Consider the following 15209-nt stretch of genomic DNA (forward strand, 5'->3'; position numbering starts at 1 on the left):
ACCAGGAGATACGGTAGGTTTAGGTGGACTGAGCGGAGCAAGTATTGGCTGAAGGATAGCTCCCTATTCAGACTTCTTTAACATTAACAGCACAATGGATTACATGGGACCAAATGATGAATACATTTCTGGATGCCATTTTCAGAAGCTGAATGCTTCATGGCTGGTTCACTAAATGTTCCTGTTCCACATATGGCCACTTTTTCCAAAGTTGCATTAACCATTCACATGTATTTTTTACAATACATCCCAACTTGTCCTTGTAATGGAAGCTTTCCTGCATTGCCGTTGGATCATTTGAGTAGTTAGGAAACCGTTTAAATGAGATTCTGTGCATCAATTAGGATAAACAAATTGGCTAATATCTGAACCAAAAGGTTCTACCATGTAGTGATTGTTACCAGCACCTGGGTAAGTATGGAATTAAAGGCAGACAGATTTTAATTGTGTTTATTTTAAGCAAAAGTATTAATTTAACGGATCTACATTTTGTGGCGAGAAGGAATGGGTGACGTTTCGGGCCAAGACTCTTCTTGCACTTTTAGTCCGAAGAAGGGTCTTGACCCGAAACATCACCCAATCCTTCTCTCCAGAGATGCTGCCTGTCCCCGCTGAGTTACTCCAACATTGTGTATCTGTCTTCGGTTTAAACCAGCATCTGCAGTTCCTTCCTACCCCTTTTTGTTTTTGATTCTCTTTAGATACTCCATTGGAGATACCAAAGTTCCCTTCTGCTTACAATCTTGCATCAAGCCGCTGGAATATGCGATTGCAGTGAATGAATTTAGCACTGACTTTGTTCACCAGTATGTAGGCAAAGAACCGAGCGGACTACGCTTCAATAAAGTCTTTTTGAACGAAGAAGGCAAGTATACGGTATAAGAGCTCCAATAGACAACCTGGGCTTAGCCAAATTGACAATCTCAGGGGAGCCAGAGTTCCAACTCCTCTTGGCAACAGAATACACAAAGGAGTTTCATCTCACCTGCACATCAACTGTTGCTATAGAGCTTTCATTTATTGAGGAATAATAGAACTAATTATACATCCGTTACCAACAAAAAAAAGAAAAGATTTGCACTAAGTACTTGGAATTTGAACATCGCACTGAAAAGGATAAAGGAAATTCAAGACATGGAAATCTCAAAAGGCCATATGGCATCTATGTTGTTGTATGCAGCAGAGAAAAAAACTGGAACAGTGCTCCACCTTGTTGCTTTTTTAAATATAGCAACTGTACTAAAAGTGTCACCATCTGTCGTGACGAGGGTTTGAAATGATGTTGTGAAGACTATGGTCATTTAAAACACATTTTATGCACATTAAATAATTAAGAGCCTTAATGGGTTGGTTTTAGTGTCAGCTGAAAGATGTCTGCACATTGGTTGCCAAAGTGAAAACATACACAATCAGTGTCATTTTTTAAATTAAGTGCCATTCAATTTCAATTCACTTAAATTTAGACAACTTCAAAGATTGCTTCATACTGTTAATGTAAATATTCTATTTTGTCTTTAGATAAACCTCATAATCCTATGGTCAACGCAGGTGCAATAGTTATCACCTCACTTATCAAGGTAAGATAATATGGTGAAGATAGACACAAAAAGCTGGAGTAACTCAGTGGGTCAGACAACATCTCTGGAGAAAAGGAATTGGTGACGTTTCGGGTCGACACTCTTCAGACTGAGAGTCAGGGGAAAGGGAAACGTAAGATATAGAACAAATGAATTATATAGAGAGATATAGAGAGAGGGAATGCAGGGGTTACTTGAAGTTAGAGAAATTAATATTCATACTGCAGGGGTGGAAGCTGCCCAAGCAAAATATGAGATGCTGTTCCTCCAATTTGTGGTTTGGCCTCACTCTGACAATGGAGAAGGCCTACGACAGAAAGGTCAGTGTGGGAATGAGAAGGGGAACTAAAGTGTTTGGCAACTGGGAGATCAGGTTGGTCCAAGCAGACTGAGCTAAGTGAAATAATAGTGACCTTTGACTGGAGGGTGGGTAGTACCATTCCCTCTGGCACTGCCAGCTGATTCAATGTTCAGTGTTCAGACTCTGTCACAGGCAGCAGCACACTGACACTCGAGAAGGTCAACTGACCTCACCCAGTCTGTCAGTCAAGGTTCCTGCTTCATGATTATTCTCCTTCTCCCATTCTTCCACTCTGTAAGTGCTGTAGTGATAGCAAACTAGCACAGACCATCTGTCGGCCACCTGATGTGAACAATAAATATTTCCCTTGAACAACGCAATGCAAAGGGCGGCACGGTGGCGCAGCGATAGAGTTGCTGCCTCACAGCACCAGGGACCCGGGTTCGATCCTGACTACGGGTGCTGTCTGTACGGAGTTTGTACGTTCTCCCCGTGACCTGCGTGGGTTTTCTCCGAGATCTTCTGTTTCCTCCCACACTCCAAAGATGTACAGGTTTGTAGGTTAATTGGCTTGGTGTAAATGTAAAAGTGTCCCTGGTGTGTGTAGGATAGTGTTAACGTGTGGGGACGTCTGGTCGGCACGGACTCAGTGGGCCGAAGGGCCTGTTTCCTCATTGTATCTCCAAACTAAACTAGTGTGTGAACGGGCGATCGCTGGTCGGCACGGACTCGGTGGGCCGAAGGACCTGTTTCCGCGCTGTATCTCTAAACTAAACTAAACTAATTACTAGTAGAAAGAATTGTGAGGAAAGTACTAATTCCTCGCCTCTTGCTGCAGCTGTTGTCAATCCCCATTCTTTTTTTTAAATATTTATTTTTATTAGAAGCAATTGTACAAGGAGAAAGTAATCGACATAACAATTAAACCATTTTCGTACAGCTTCAGTTTTAACATTTTATAAACTAATAAGTAAATCGGAAAAAAGAAAAAAGGAAAGAAAGGAAAGGAAGAAGAAAGGAAAAACAAAAGAAAGTATTTCGAAAAAGATACAAAAGATAAAAAAGAAAAACCTCTAAACTAACGAAGAAGTGAAAAAAGTGGAGATATATCCCACTACCCTTCCCTACGCCCACTCACCCGACCCTAGCGTCGGTTTTGAGTTTGTGTTCAACCATGATGTTGTTGAAGAAATTCAATGAAAGGAGACCATATTTTGGAAAATTCAATCCCCATTCTTAAAAACTCCTAATCTGCCCCTCAAGTTTGATTGATTGATTGATTGATTGATTATACCTTTAATAATCCTTTACAGGAAATTACAGTGCCACGACAGCTTCAAGACAGACATAACACCACACATTTCCTCAAATAGCTTCCATACTTAACAAGTTAAAATACAAGTTAAAATACAAGGAATGAAAAAAAGTGGAGTTATTTATGCGCATTATATAACCTTATAGCAGCTGGTATACAAGACTTCCTATGTCTCTCAGTTTTGCACATTGGTGCAATCAGTCTCTGACTGAAGATGCTCGTCTTGATCACCTTCAGGGCATGGAGTGGGTGAGTGGGGTTGGTCATTATTGAACCCAGTTTGTTCAGAGTTCTGGCCTCTGCCACCTGCTGGACCGTTCGTTGCTCAGCCCCGACCACTGAGCCGGCCTTCCTGATCAGCTTGTCCAGTCTGTTTTTGTCCGCTATGCGGGCGCCATCTCCCCAACAGGCCACAGCAAAAAAACAGAGCACTGGCCACCACTGAATGGTAGACACTGCACAGCAGGGGTTGGCAGATGTTAAATAACCTCAGCCTCCTTAAGAAATACAGTCGACTTTGTCCCTTCCTGTACACCGCCTCCATATGACCCTTCCAGTCCAGCTCACTGTCAAGCTGCACCCCAAGGTACCTGTGGTTAGCGACCACCTCCACCTCAGTGCCCTTAATGGTGATTGGTGTTGGTTGAGTCCTCCTCCTCCCCTTCCTGAAGTCCACAACTATCTCCTTGGTTTTTGTGGTGTTAAGATGGAGGTTATTGTGTGCACTCCACTCCACAAAGTTGCTTATTATGTCTCTATACTCCTCCTCATTGCCCCCTTTGATGAGGCCGACAACAGCTGTGTCATCCGAAAATTTCTGCAAAAAGCAGCTGTTGGTGTTGTATTGGAGATCGGTGTTGTATTGGAGATGGTAAACAGGAATGGAGCCTGAAAGTTTATTCAGGCTGCCAAGAAAGTGCAGAGTAAGACTGGTTTCCATTTTGGCAGGGTGACAAGCGGACATGTTCGAGGATGGTAAATACATTTAGTGGGGGTGCTAACACAACCTGCACTTCGTCAGGAAATAATACCTGGGTAATCAGAAATCAAACTGACTGACATTGCATAATCCTTTAGAAAACACAAAGCTTATCTCTTTGTTATGAACCCTTCAGTCACACATCACTATGGCAAACTTCAAGTTCTGAAGCTCATTTGTATTTGTGTTTCATTTCACACCGGCTGGTTGGTTTTAAAAACACACAGTGTGCTTGAGTGAAATCTAATTCCCTTTTTACACCAGGTTTCCGGTCTTATTTAATTATCAGGTCTGATGCCATGGTATATTGTGCAATCACTTTAAGAGCAGAATTAGTAATATTGCCTGATATCTGTTATCAGGCAATATTATTATAATAATATTATAGACAATAGACAATAGGTGCAGGAGTAGGCTATTTGGCCCTTCGAGCCAGCACCGCCATTCAATGTGATCATGGCTGATCATCCTCAATCAGTACCCCGTTCCTGCCTTCTCCCCATATCCCCTGACTCCGCTATTTTAAGTGCCCTATCTAGCTCTCTCTTGAAAGCATCCAGAGAATCGGCCTCCACCGCCCTCTGAGGCAGAGAATTCCACAGACTCACCACTCTCTCTGAGAAAAAGTGTTTCCTTGTCTCCGTTCTAAATGGCTTACTCCTTATTCTTAAACTGTGTGGCCCCTGGTTCTGGACTCCCCCAACATCGGGAACATGTTTCCTGCCTCTAGCGTGTCCAAACCCTTAACAATCTTATATGTTTCAATGAGATATCCCTTCATCCTTCTAAACTCCAGAGTGTACAAGCCCAGCTGCTCCATTCTCTTAGCATACGACAGTCCCGCCATCCCGGGAATTAACCTTGTGAGAGCATGGTGCATTTCCCTCGTTATAACAAAGACTCCACTTGGAATGTGCTTTACAACCAAAACAATACTTTGGGACAATCTGAATGTAGAGAAATGCGGTATATAAATCTAAGTCATTTCCTCGTCATTCATTTTGTAATTTCTCTCTCTTGCAAGGTTGTGAGTGTACCATTCTTGCTATGTTCCCCTCTCTCTGTCCATGGTGTTCCACAGTCACCACAGGAAAAGATGCATTATGAGTGGGTTAACATATGACGAGTGTTTGTCGGCGCTGGGCCTGTACTCACTGGAGTTTAGAAGAATGAGGGGGGAACCTCATTGAAACCTCACCGAATATTGAAAGGCCTGGATAGAGTGGATGGGGAGAGAATGTTTCCACTAGTGGGAGAGTCCAGGACCAGAGGTCGCAGCCTCAGAATTAAAGGACTTTCCTTTAGGAAGGAGATGAGGAGGAATTTCTTTAGTCAGAGATTTGTGAATCTGTGGGATTCGTTGCCACAGACGGCAGTGGAAGCAAAGTCAGTGGATATTTATTTTTAAGGCAGAGATTGATAGATTGTTGATTAGTGCGGGTGTCAGGAGTTATGGGGAGAAGGCAGGAGAATGGGGTTAGGAGGGAGAGATCGATGAGCCACAATCGAATGGCAGAGTAGACTTGATGGACCAAACGGCCAATTCTGCTCCTATCACTTATGACCTTATGTACTCTGTCACAAGATGGCTGCATGGATTTTCATGAGTTTTTGAACGAGGTGCCACAAGGAATATTTTTGGGCTCTAACAGTTTTTCCACTTGTTTTTTTCAGCCTGGAGCAAACAAAGCGGAAAAGTTTGACTGTGTAAGTATTACACGAACAATATAGCAAGAATGAGATGGCAATTTCTCCAGAGACTCTTTGATCTGTCCTTTCAATTGACTGCCGTGGAGAAAATCCAATGCACCAAACGGTTGGGGCTTATTTAGTTTAAAAGGAGGCCTTCTTCAGGTAGATTTAGTTTTGCAAGCAATGAATAAGGGAAATTCTAAAGAAACCTTCAAGATAGCCCAAAGGCTCTGCCGTATGAAACTCATTTCCATGTTATCTTGTGCAATCCATGATAACCAATTGATAATGCATATTCAACACTTGTGTCGTGTCTTTTAAAAATATTTGTTATCATCACGATTAAATCTCACAAGAGTAGGTCAAGTAAGTCAATGCAGATGCGTTCCATATAGTCTGGACTTCAATTATAATTACAGCCAACATCAGGACAGTGGAAAAGACTACAAAAAGTAGTAGACACTGCCCAGTCCATCATCGGCTCTGACCTCCCTACCATCGAGGGGATTTATCGCAGTCGCTGCCTCAAAAAGGCTGGCAGCATCATCAAAGACCCACACCATCCTGGCCACACACTCATCTCCCCGCTACCTTCAGGTAGAAGGTACATGAGCCTGAAATCTGCAACATCCAGGTTCAGGAATAGCTACTTCCCCACAGCCATCAGGCTATTAAACTCAACTGAAACAAAACTCTGAACATTAATAGACCATTATCTGTTTATTTGCACTTTATCTGTTTTATTTATTCATGTGTGTATATATTTATACAATGGTATATGGACACACTGATCTGTTCTGTCGTCATGCCTTCTATACTCTGTTGTGCTGAAGCAAAGCATGAATTTCATTGTCCTATCTGGGACACATGACAATAAACTCTCCTGAATCCTTGAATCCTTGACTCTTATTCTCTGAAATTGCACATTGGGTCTAACTTTATTTTCTTGTCTCCAGGTTATGCATTTCCTTAATAAGATGGCAGGACATGAATATGTGGGCTTCAGCAATGCTACGTAAGTGCCAGCCTCTATTCCTCCAAAGATCCACACAGAGCATGCAATAGTCTCTGATAGACAAAAATGCTGGAGAAACTCAGCGGGTGAGGCAACATCTCTGGAGCGAAGGAAATAGGCGGCGTTTCGGGTCGAGACCCTTCTTCAGACTGAGGAAAGGTTTCGACCCGGAACATCACCCATCCCTTCTCTCCAGAGATGCTGCCTGTCCCGCTGAGTTACTCCAGCGTTTTGTGACGAATATTCTCTTGTTTCTTTCCAGGTTTCAGTCAGAGAAGGAGACGGGAGACAGGAATTTTGCCATTGGATATTACTTGAAGGAAAAGAAGGTAAGCAAAATACAACGCGGTAGAGTTAAAGGGAAAACGAGTAAAACTGCATGTGCTGGATTCTGAAACAAAATAGAAATGTTGGAAGAACTCAGACAGTCAAACAACATTTGTTAAACGGAAAAAACGGACAATGTTTCGGTTTATTTACTGATTCTGAGGAAGAGTCACAGACCCAAACTATTGACTGGTTTCTCCTTCCGCAGATGCTGCTTGACTGGCTGTGTTCTTCCAGCATTTCTGTTGTTGCCATGGAGTTAAATGTTTGCCCTGGTCACTTCACTCTTTCCCTACAGTGACATTGGCAACTCAAAATCCACTGTCGCTCTGTGCTGCTCAATACAATGTAAAAGTCTCATTCTAACATTATACGGTGATCTCAGAGATCCCTTAAAAATGGCAGTCATTTATCAGTTAGCCATCTCCCACCATTTTACCCTTCTGCATCCAACTGTAATCAGTTGAGAGTATTTTAACGGCAGGCTTGTAGGAACCATTAGAAAAGAGAACCTGGCTCATTGATGGGAACACTGGTGCTGGAGCTACTTAGATTGTTGATGTGAATGGTTTTTGAAATTAGAAAGAGGATGGCCCCATTTTACGTTTCATGAAGTAATCTGAGTTTATCTTTTTTTAAATCCCAGTGCTTTCCAGACGGCGTTGACATGATTGCTACGCTAGATTTCTACTTCCAGGTGGGTAAAGCAGCTTGGTACTGTACACAAACAGCAAAACACAAAAATAACTCAGCGTGTCAGGCAGCATCTGTGGAGGGAATGGACAGATGACATTTCACTTCAGGACCCTGCTTCGGACTGAATGCTGTTCACACTTGTATATGGACTTGGATGCATGCTGGATCTGTGGCTACCCCTCACTGAAACAGTTATAATCCAAACTAATAACTACCATTCAATTGATGGTGGATGAGGGTCTGGGATTTAAGTGCTCACTCTGCCTCAGGTGTTATCACTTTTCTCCCTCTCTCCAATCATGAAATTCGCGGGAGAGCAATTTTCCACCTGGGTGCATCCTAATATATTTATCACTAAAACAAACATTTGACAGAGCTGGGTATATATGAGAGGCTGGACATATGTGTAAGCTCAAGTGATTCATGTTAAACCCCCACCTCTTACCTGTTACTTTTAGTCACCGGCATCTTCTCCACAAGCCCATTTTTGCCAAATTTCCAGTACTCACCAATTGCTTCTTCCACTTGGATCTCTTCTGACCTCTTCTTCTTCTTCACACTATTGAGAACTCTCTCTCAGATTCCCCCCTGGGGCAACGTCTTTGTCCGGCTGCAGGCAGCCACTTACTTGCCCGTTGCCGCCAGCATGTCGCTGACTCCTGAGACAGGAGGGGGGGCGGGGACGGTGTGTTTTGGTCAACCCGCGGGCAGCGTTTGATGCCAAGCGACACCTCGTAGTTTTGTCCTGGTGTTCTCTCTGTCTCAGTCTGAAGAAGGGTCTCGACTTGAAACGTCACCGATTCCTTCTCTCCAGAGATGCTGCCTGTCCCGCTGAGTTACTCCAGCATTGTGTGTCTATCTAGTCCAGGGGTGGGGAACCTTCGCCCTTAAGGCCACATGCGGCCTTCTGGGCCATTAAGTGCGGCCTTTTGAATGAATCCAAATTTTGTGGAACAAATCCTTTTATTTTTATTAATATGTTTTTGTTCGTTTTTTATTATTTTTATTTTAATCTTAAAATGAACGTATTTAAAATACCAAAGAGTAAAAGTAGATTCAATGAAATAATCCTCCCCGACTGACGGCTACAATTAAAACATTAGTAAGTCATGAGGGCTATTTTAACACCTGTTATGCTCATGATTTAGTTCTAATGCGACTCTAGAATGTACGTTAACCTTGACATGCAAGAAAAATGCTTTCTTGCTTTTCAACCACTTATTGCTGCAAATCTACATTCTCCTACCTAACCCAAATCAAGCCGCCCTTAAGGTCACAAATTACGGACACCCATCTAGAAGATCAGCTGAAACTGCGTACCTCCATGTTGCAACAAAATATTCAAATGCTTTCCCACAAAAAGCAGTCACAACAAAGTCATTAAAAGGTTGATTAACATTAAAATTAACATTTTTTTAAATGTTCTTGAAGTTAGTACATAGTAGTTAGATTTTTACAAAATAATGTACATTTTGAAGTATATCTAATTGAAGTTTCATGGATGCGGCCTTATTAGATTACAGCTAACTTAATGCGGCATTCCAACATGAAAAGGTCCCCCACCCCTGTTCAGAGTGTCCGCTCCCTTCTGGAGGGCCCGTCGAGCACGAGTTGCTCGAGCGCCCGTGGGGTGAGGGTGGGAACATGTCCCGCCAAAAGTGAGGCGATGAGGAGGGAGCGCCTGACATTATTTAAATGGAATCTCGCATTGAATTTTAGATTTGCTTTCCCTTGCCTCTGGGCCTTTCTGCAACACCAAGTTTGACTTTCTTCCTCCCGTTCCAGCTCTGCTCGATCGAGGTGACATGCGAATCGGGTGGCGTGATGGCAGCTACCTTGGCCAATGGTGGCATTTGCCCGATCACTGGAGAGCGGATCCTGAGTGCTGAGGCGGTGAGGAATACCCTCAGCCTGATGCACTCCTGCGGGATGTACGACTTCTCAGGCGAATTTGCTTTTCACGTAAGTTTTTCAGAGCAGCAATCAGGATGATGTCCTTCAAGATCCAGCTTGCTCTGTTGCTGCCAAGCCACTCTTGGCAATGGGCTTGGTGCCACCACCAGCTCGACTAGATTCTGTGCTTTTGTTACTTTCAGTGTTTTAAGTTGCCTTTTATTTTTGCATGGAGCCTCGCTGAATCAGTGAATCTACTGAGGGAGGATACGAGGTGGATATTTCATAAATTTTATATCAATTATCCATCTCTTCTGGTGGGATTTTAAATCACATTTGGATTATTAACCTAAACTTTTGGATTACATAAACACTGTGCTGATTTAACAGTCCACACCACCGTTGTCACCAACCATGCTTCAGAATTAATAATGCCCAATTTTGTGCCAACCAGTTCAGATTACAATAGTATGAATGGACTGAATAGTTCTTCAGGTCTGAAGAAGGGTCTCGACCCGAAACGTCACCCATTCCTTCTCTCCAGAGATGCTGCCTGTCCTGCTGAGTTACTCCAGCTTTTTGTGTCTATCTTCAGATTACAATATTTCTGAGACTCCCAAGCACCCATCTAGATCCACACAATCTCCTGGATGTATTAACCCTTCATTGACAATTGTCTACAAGAAAGTCAGATCACAAAATTAGCAATTGTTTTTTAATTTAATATTACGGCCTGTGGACATTCACACAGAGAGTGGTGAATCTGTGGAACTCTCTGCCACAGAAGGTAGTTGAGGCCAGTTCTTTGTCTATATTTAAGAGGGAGTTAGATGTGGCCGTTGTGGCTAAAGGGATCAGGGGGTATGGAGAGAAGGCAGGTACAGGATACTGAGTTGGATGATCAGCCATGATCATATTGAATGGCGGTGCAGGCTCGAAGGGCCGAATGGCCTACTCCTGCACCTATTGTCTATGTTTCTATATTTAATATTATAATTGTTCTGCACACCAATTCAACAAAGAATGCGGGGTTCGGTTTAATTAATAAAATTAATCAGTTTGCAAAGGCAGATCAGTTTTAACACAGTGATTCATTTTTGGTTCCTGGTCCTCCAAAATATTCCAAATGGAATTTAAACTGGAGGTGGCAGAGGGTGGACTTAAGCAAAAAAGGATTCTTGGAGAAGAAGAGCTACCTTAAATTTCGTTCCGTCTCGTTGAGTAAGTAAGTGAGTAAATGTTATTTATATAGCACGTTTAAATCAACTCGCGTTGAAACCAAAGTGCTTTACATAGAAGAAATAATTAGGTTTCCGTACATCCATAGAGGGAAAAAAATAAGAAAAATGACACAACACATTATAGAATTCAACGTGAACGTCCCCCCCACAGCAGAATCAACATTTTCCACTGTGGAGAAAGGCACTAGGAAGTTCAGTCCTCTTCCTCTGGTCGGGGTCGGGGCCTATTTGTGGCCTCCGCAGCCAGTCCGATGTTTTCAGGCCCTCTTGCCGGATGATGGAGCTCCGGCGTCGGGAGAAACACTCCTCAACGGCTTGGAGTGTCTGGAGCAGTCCCTCCCTCCCCGGAGACCGCGGCTCCCGATGTCCACAGGCCGTAACTACAGTAGGGTGAATTGTGCGGGGGAAGAACGAATTGCTGTACACATCTGTCTTGGTAGCTGGAATCTCAAATTGGATCGAATGCCCTCATCTGCTCCTAATTGGTTTGGGTTTGGTGTAGGTCTTGTAATCTATGTCGAGCTGACCATTTAACATTTTGTAAAATCATTATTGAATGTTGTGTGCTGATTTAAATTTGCAACTGAAATTAATAACCCCAGAGGTCTGATCAGATCAGACCTTTCATCAGAATTGTTCAGCATTTTCTGCCTTTATTTCAGATTTCCAGCATTGATAGTATTTTATTTCTATAATGAAACCTTGTGGAATTCTGCCATCTAGTGGTTTGATATGTTGTTGGTTTAGGCAAATTCTAGTCAAATGGTTATTACCGGCTTTTTTAACCTGCAGGTTTTATGATTAAAATTAACTGCAGAACAATCCCTTCACGTCCCTCCCTCTAGCTCCAATGTTCTGTCATGATGACTGCGTTCCACAACATGGGTTGGCATGGTGGTGTAACGGTAGAGTTGCTGCCTCACAACGCCGGAGATCCGGGTTCCGTCCTGACTACGGGTGCTGTCTATACGGAGTGTGTACCTTATCCTCGTGACCTGCGTGGGTTCCCTCCCACACTCCAAAGACATGCAGGATTGGGATACTGAGTTGGATGATCAGCCATGATCATATTGAATGGCAGTGCAGGCTCGAAGGGCCGAATGGCCTACTCCTGCACCTATTTTCTATGTTTCTATGTTTGCAGGTTGACAAAAATGCTGGAGAAACTCAGCGGGTGCAGCAGCATCTATGGAGCGAAGGAAATAGGCAACGTTTCGTCCCGCATTTCTCCAGCATTTTTGTCTACCTTCGATTTTCCAGCATCTGCAGTTCCTTCTTAAACAGGTTTGCAGGTTAATTGGCTTGGTGTATGTGTACTGTAAATTGTCCCCTAGTGTGTGTAGGATAGTGTTAATATGCGGGGATCGCAGGTCGGCGCGGACTCGGTGGGCCGAAGGGCCTGTTTCTAAACTAATCTAAACATGCCGCTGAATCAATTGTTTGGTGAGTAAAATATAAAAATGCTGCCATTTTGAATCAGTTCAAGGTTTTGGGAAAGTCTGTCATTTCCAGGGTTTTGGTAATGTTTATCCCAATGAGTTTTTTATTATTTAACTGGACATTTTGAACTGATTTGTTTTCTCCTTTTTCTAGTCTGGCATTGAACTCTGGTGTGGTTCCACAATAATGCCCAGGTATCTTTCAGAGGTTGCCAAACCTCATGTATGACCCTCAGATAAGCTATCTGGTGATGGGGTCATCACAGCCAAACTCAATCTAATTGTTACTACAAGGTCTGCATTTTCCACTGAAGGAATGGGGGAGAGGGGAGGGGAGGGGGGTGCCGATGGGGAGCACAAAGAAGCAGCGATGTCAGCTAAATGTGACCCCTTGCTACCCACCCCGTCTCATTCAGCTAACAGAAACGAGGAATTGAAGCAACTGGCCTCTCAAGGCTCAGCTTTTCTCAACTAAGGCATCAGAGGAAGTTGGGTTGCTTTTGAGTTAATTTTCATCTGCTGGACAAGTAAATCCATGACGTGAGACTGGAGAACAACTGCGGGCATTGCAATGTTGCTTTGACTGCCACCTTTGGCCTTCACTTATTAACATGTGTGTGTCTGTATGTGTGTGTGTGCCCATAGGTTGGCCTTCCAGCAAAATCTGGTGTTTCTGGTGGTGTTCTGCTTGTGGTGCCCAATGTGATGGGTGTGATGTGTTGGTCCCCCGCCTTAGACAAAGTTGGCAACAGTGTGAGAGGCATCGACTTCTGCCAGGTATGAATGTCAATCACCTGCACTACTTATTGCAGGGTAATGTGATGCTTTACGTCAGACTGCGGCCGAGGAAAATCACAAGGTCAATTCTTCTAAGGAGCTCTCTTCTCTTCCAGGAGCTGGTCTCCCTCTTCAACTTTCACAACTATGATAACCTGAGGCATTTTGCCAGGAAACTGGATCCACGGAGAAACGGAAGTGAAGCGAGGGTGAGTAATCGATTGGGAAAACAACGTGCTGGAGCGACTCGGTAGATGCGTGGAAAGCGAGCATGATCGCGGGCTTTCGGAGGGGATTCACTTGGCGGGGAGAGTCCACAATAGGGCAACATGCCCGCGGAACGTGGAAGGGGATTCAGTGGGTGAGTAGAGTCTGTGTTTGGGGAGAGTGGTCATCGGACGTGGAAGGAGATACAGTACGACTTTATTTATGTCAGAGGGAAATAGGTCTGCCACAAAAGATACATGCACTGAAAGTGTCATATGCAGGTATAATAATAATGAATAATGACATTTAAGTGACCAGTTATTGCACAGCACATATGTAATATTGCACACACATGAAATTAAATTATTGAGGAGAAAATTCCAGGATAAGGCAATGTGCAAAGATGGGGGAAGGGGGGTGGGGGGGAGGGGTTCAGTGGATGAGGACAGGCCAGGGGTGTAGAAGAGCAGACCTGATGCATTAATGCTCTTAATGGGCTCTGATCAATTGTTAATGTTAATTTAATTATAGATAGAAGAAACCTTTTTTTTAAAAATCTTATTTTTATTGATCCACCAGGAGGAGTCAGTAGTGAACTTGTTATTTGCTGCTTACAGCGGTGACATAGCAGCACTGAGGAGGTGAGTACTTATTTATAGTTATTATACACTATTTATTTACAGTGAGATTTCCTTGTGTCGGAAGGAACTGCAAATGCTGGTTTACACCGGAGATAGACACAGAATGCTGGAGGGACAGGCAGCATCTCTGGAGAGAAGGAATGGGTGACGTTCTTAGAATAAAGGGGAGGTCATTTAAGACTGAGGTGAGAAAAAAACTTTTCCACCCAGAGAGTTGTGAATTTGTGGAATTCCCTGCCACAGAGGGCAGTGGAGGCCAAGTCACTGGATGGATTTAAGAGATAGATTGAGCTCTAGGGGCTAGTGGAGTCAAGGGATATGGGGAGAAGGCAGGCACGGGTTATTGATAGGGGATGATCAGCCATGATCACAATGAATGGTGGTGCTGGCTCGAAGGGCCGAATGGCCTCCTCCTGCACCTATTTTCTATGTTTTGGATCGAGACCCTTCTTCAGACGGAGGCTTTCCGCTTGTGTTTATCTCGAATGTATGCACTGTCTGACTGCCGTGTGCTCTTGTTTTCCCAGATTTGCACTTTCTGCTATGGACATGGAACAGAAAGATTATGATTCACGTACACCCTTGCACATCGCTGCCGCTGAAGGTATGGCTAAAGTTAGCAGTACTAAGAGTACATCTTGCAGCTTTCCTAATCCTGGGGATGGAGGGAGTGTGGGTGGGAGGAACAAGGACAATATACTTTCATTCATTACTGTAAGTGACTGATCATTACCTCTTCCCCCCCACCACCACCACCACCAATCTTCATGAAATTGGGTCAGGATAGTAGGATCTGATCCATAGCATATCTTATCCCCAACTCCATTGCTTTGAAATCACTGAATGCTTATTCCATTTTATACAGGTCACGTGGAAGTAGTCTGTTTCCTTCTCGATGCATGTTGTGTGAATCCATTCTGCAAGGACAGGTGAGTGGCAGATCTCAGCAGCAGAGGATATTGCATTGAAAGATTGCTTTCCCTGCAGCCTGTGTTCCAACACACTCTCTCTGCTTCATCAAAAGTCCAATTGAACTTAAAGATGAATATTAGTGCACTTCTAGTTGTGGAGTTCAGTTCTGATATGTAATCCATAAACATTAGACACTC

At 43.5% G+C, this 15209-nt stretch overlaps 1 protein-coding gene across 2 annotated transcripts in view; it reads left to right on the top strand.

Moving 5' to 3' along the window:
* The window catches only part of gls2 (glutaminase 2), a 37582-nt gene that overhangs the window by 20290 nt on the left and 2083 nt on the right, over nucleotides 1-15209 (top strand). For both annotated transcript variants that reach the window (XM_033015599.1, XM_033015598.1), the window contains 12 exons: nucleotides 702-865; nucleotides 1519-1577; nucleotides 5847-5879; nucleotides 6821-6879; nucleotides 7142-7208; nucleotides 7853-7903; nucleotides 9688-9864; nucleotides 13121-13252; nucleotides 13369-13461; nucleotides 14039-14100; nucleotides 14628-14704; nucleotides 14966-15029. In XM_033015599.1, the coding sequence (XP_032871490.1) occupies nucleotides 702-865; nucleotides 1519-1577; nucleotides 5847-5879; nucleotides 6821-6879; nucleotides 7142-7208; nucleotides 7853-7903; nucleotides 9688-9864; nucleotides 13121-13252; nucleotides 13369-13461; nucleotides 14039-14100; nucleotides 14628-14704; nucleotides 14966-15029 (1038 nt within the window). The remainder of the gene's footprint in view (nucleotides 1-701; nucleotides 866-1518; nucleotides 1578-5846; nucleotides 5880-6820; nucleotides 6880-7141; nucleotides 7209-7852; nucleotides 7904-9687; nucleotides 9865-13120; nucleotides 13253-13368; nucleotides 13462-14038; nucleotides 14101-14627; nucleotides 14705-14965; nucleotides 15030-15209) is intronic.

This window comes from Amblyraja radiata, chromosome 46 (assembly GCF_010909765.2).
Source record: "Amblyraja radiata isolate CabotCenter1 chromosome 46, sAmbRad1.1.pri, whole genome shotgun sequence".
Lineage (NCBI taxonomy): Eukaryota > Metazoa > Chordata > Chondrichthyes > Rajiformes > Rajidae > Amblyraja > Amblyraja radiata.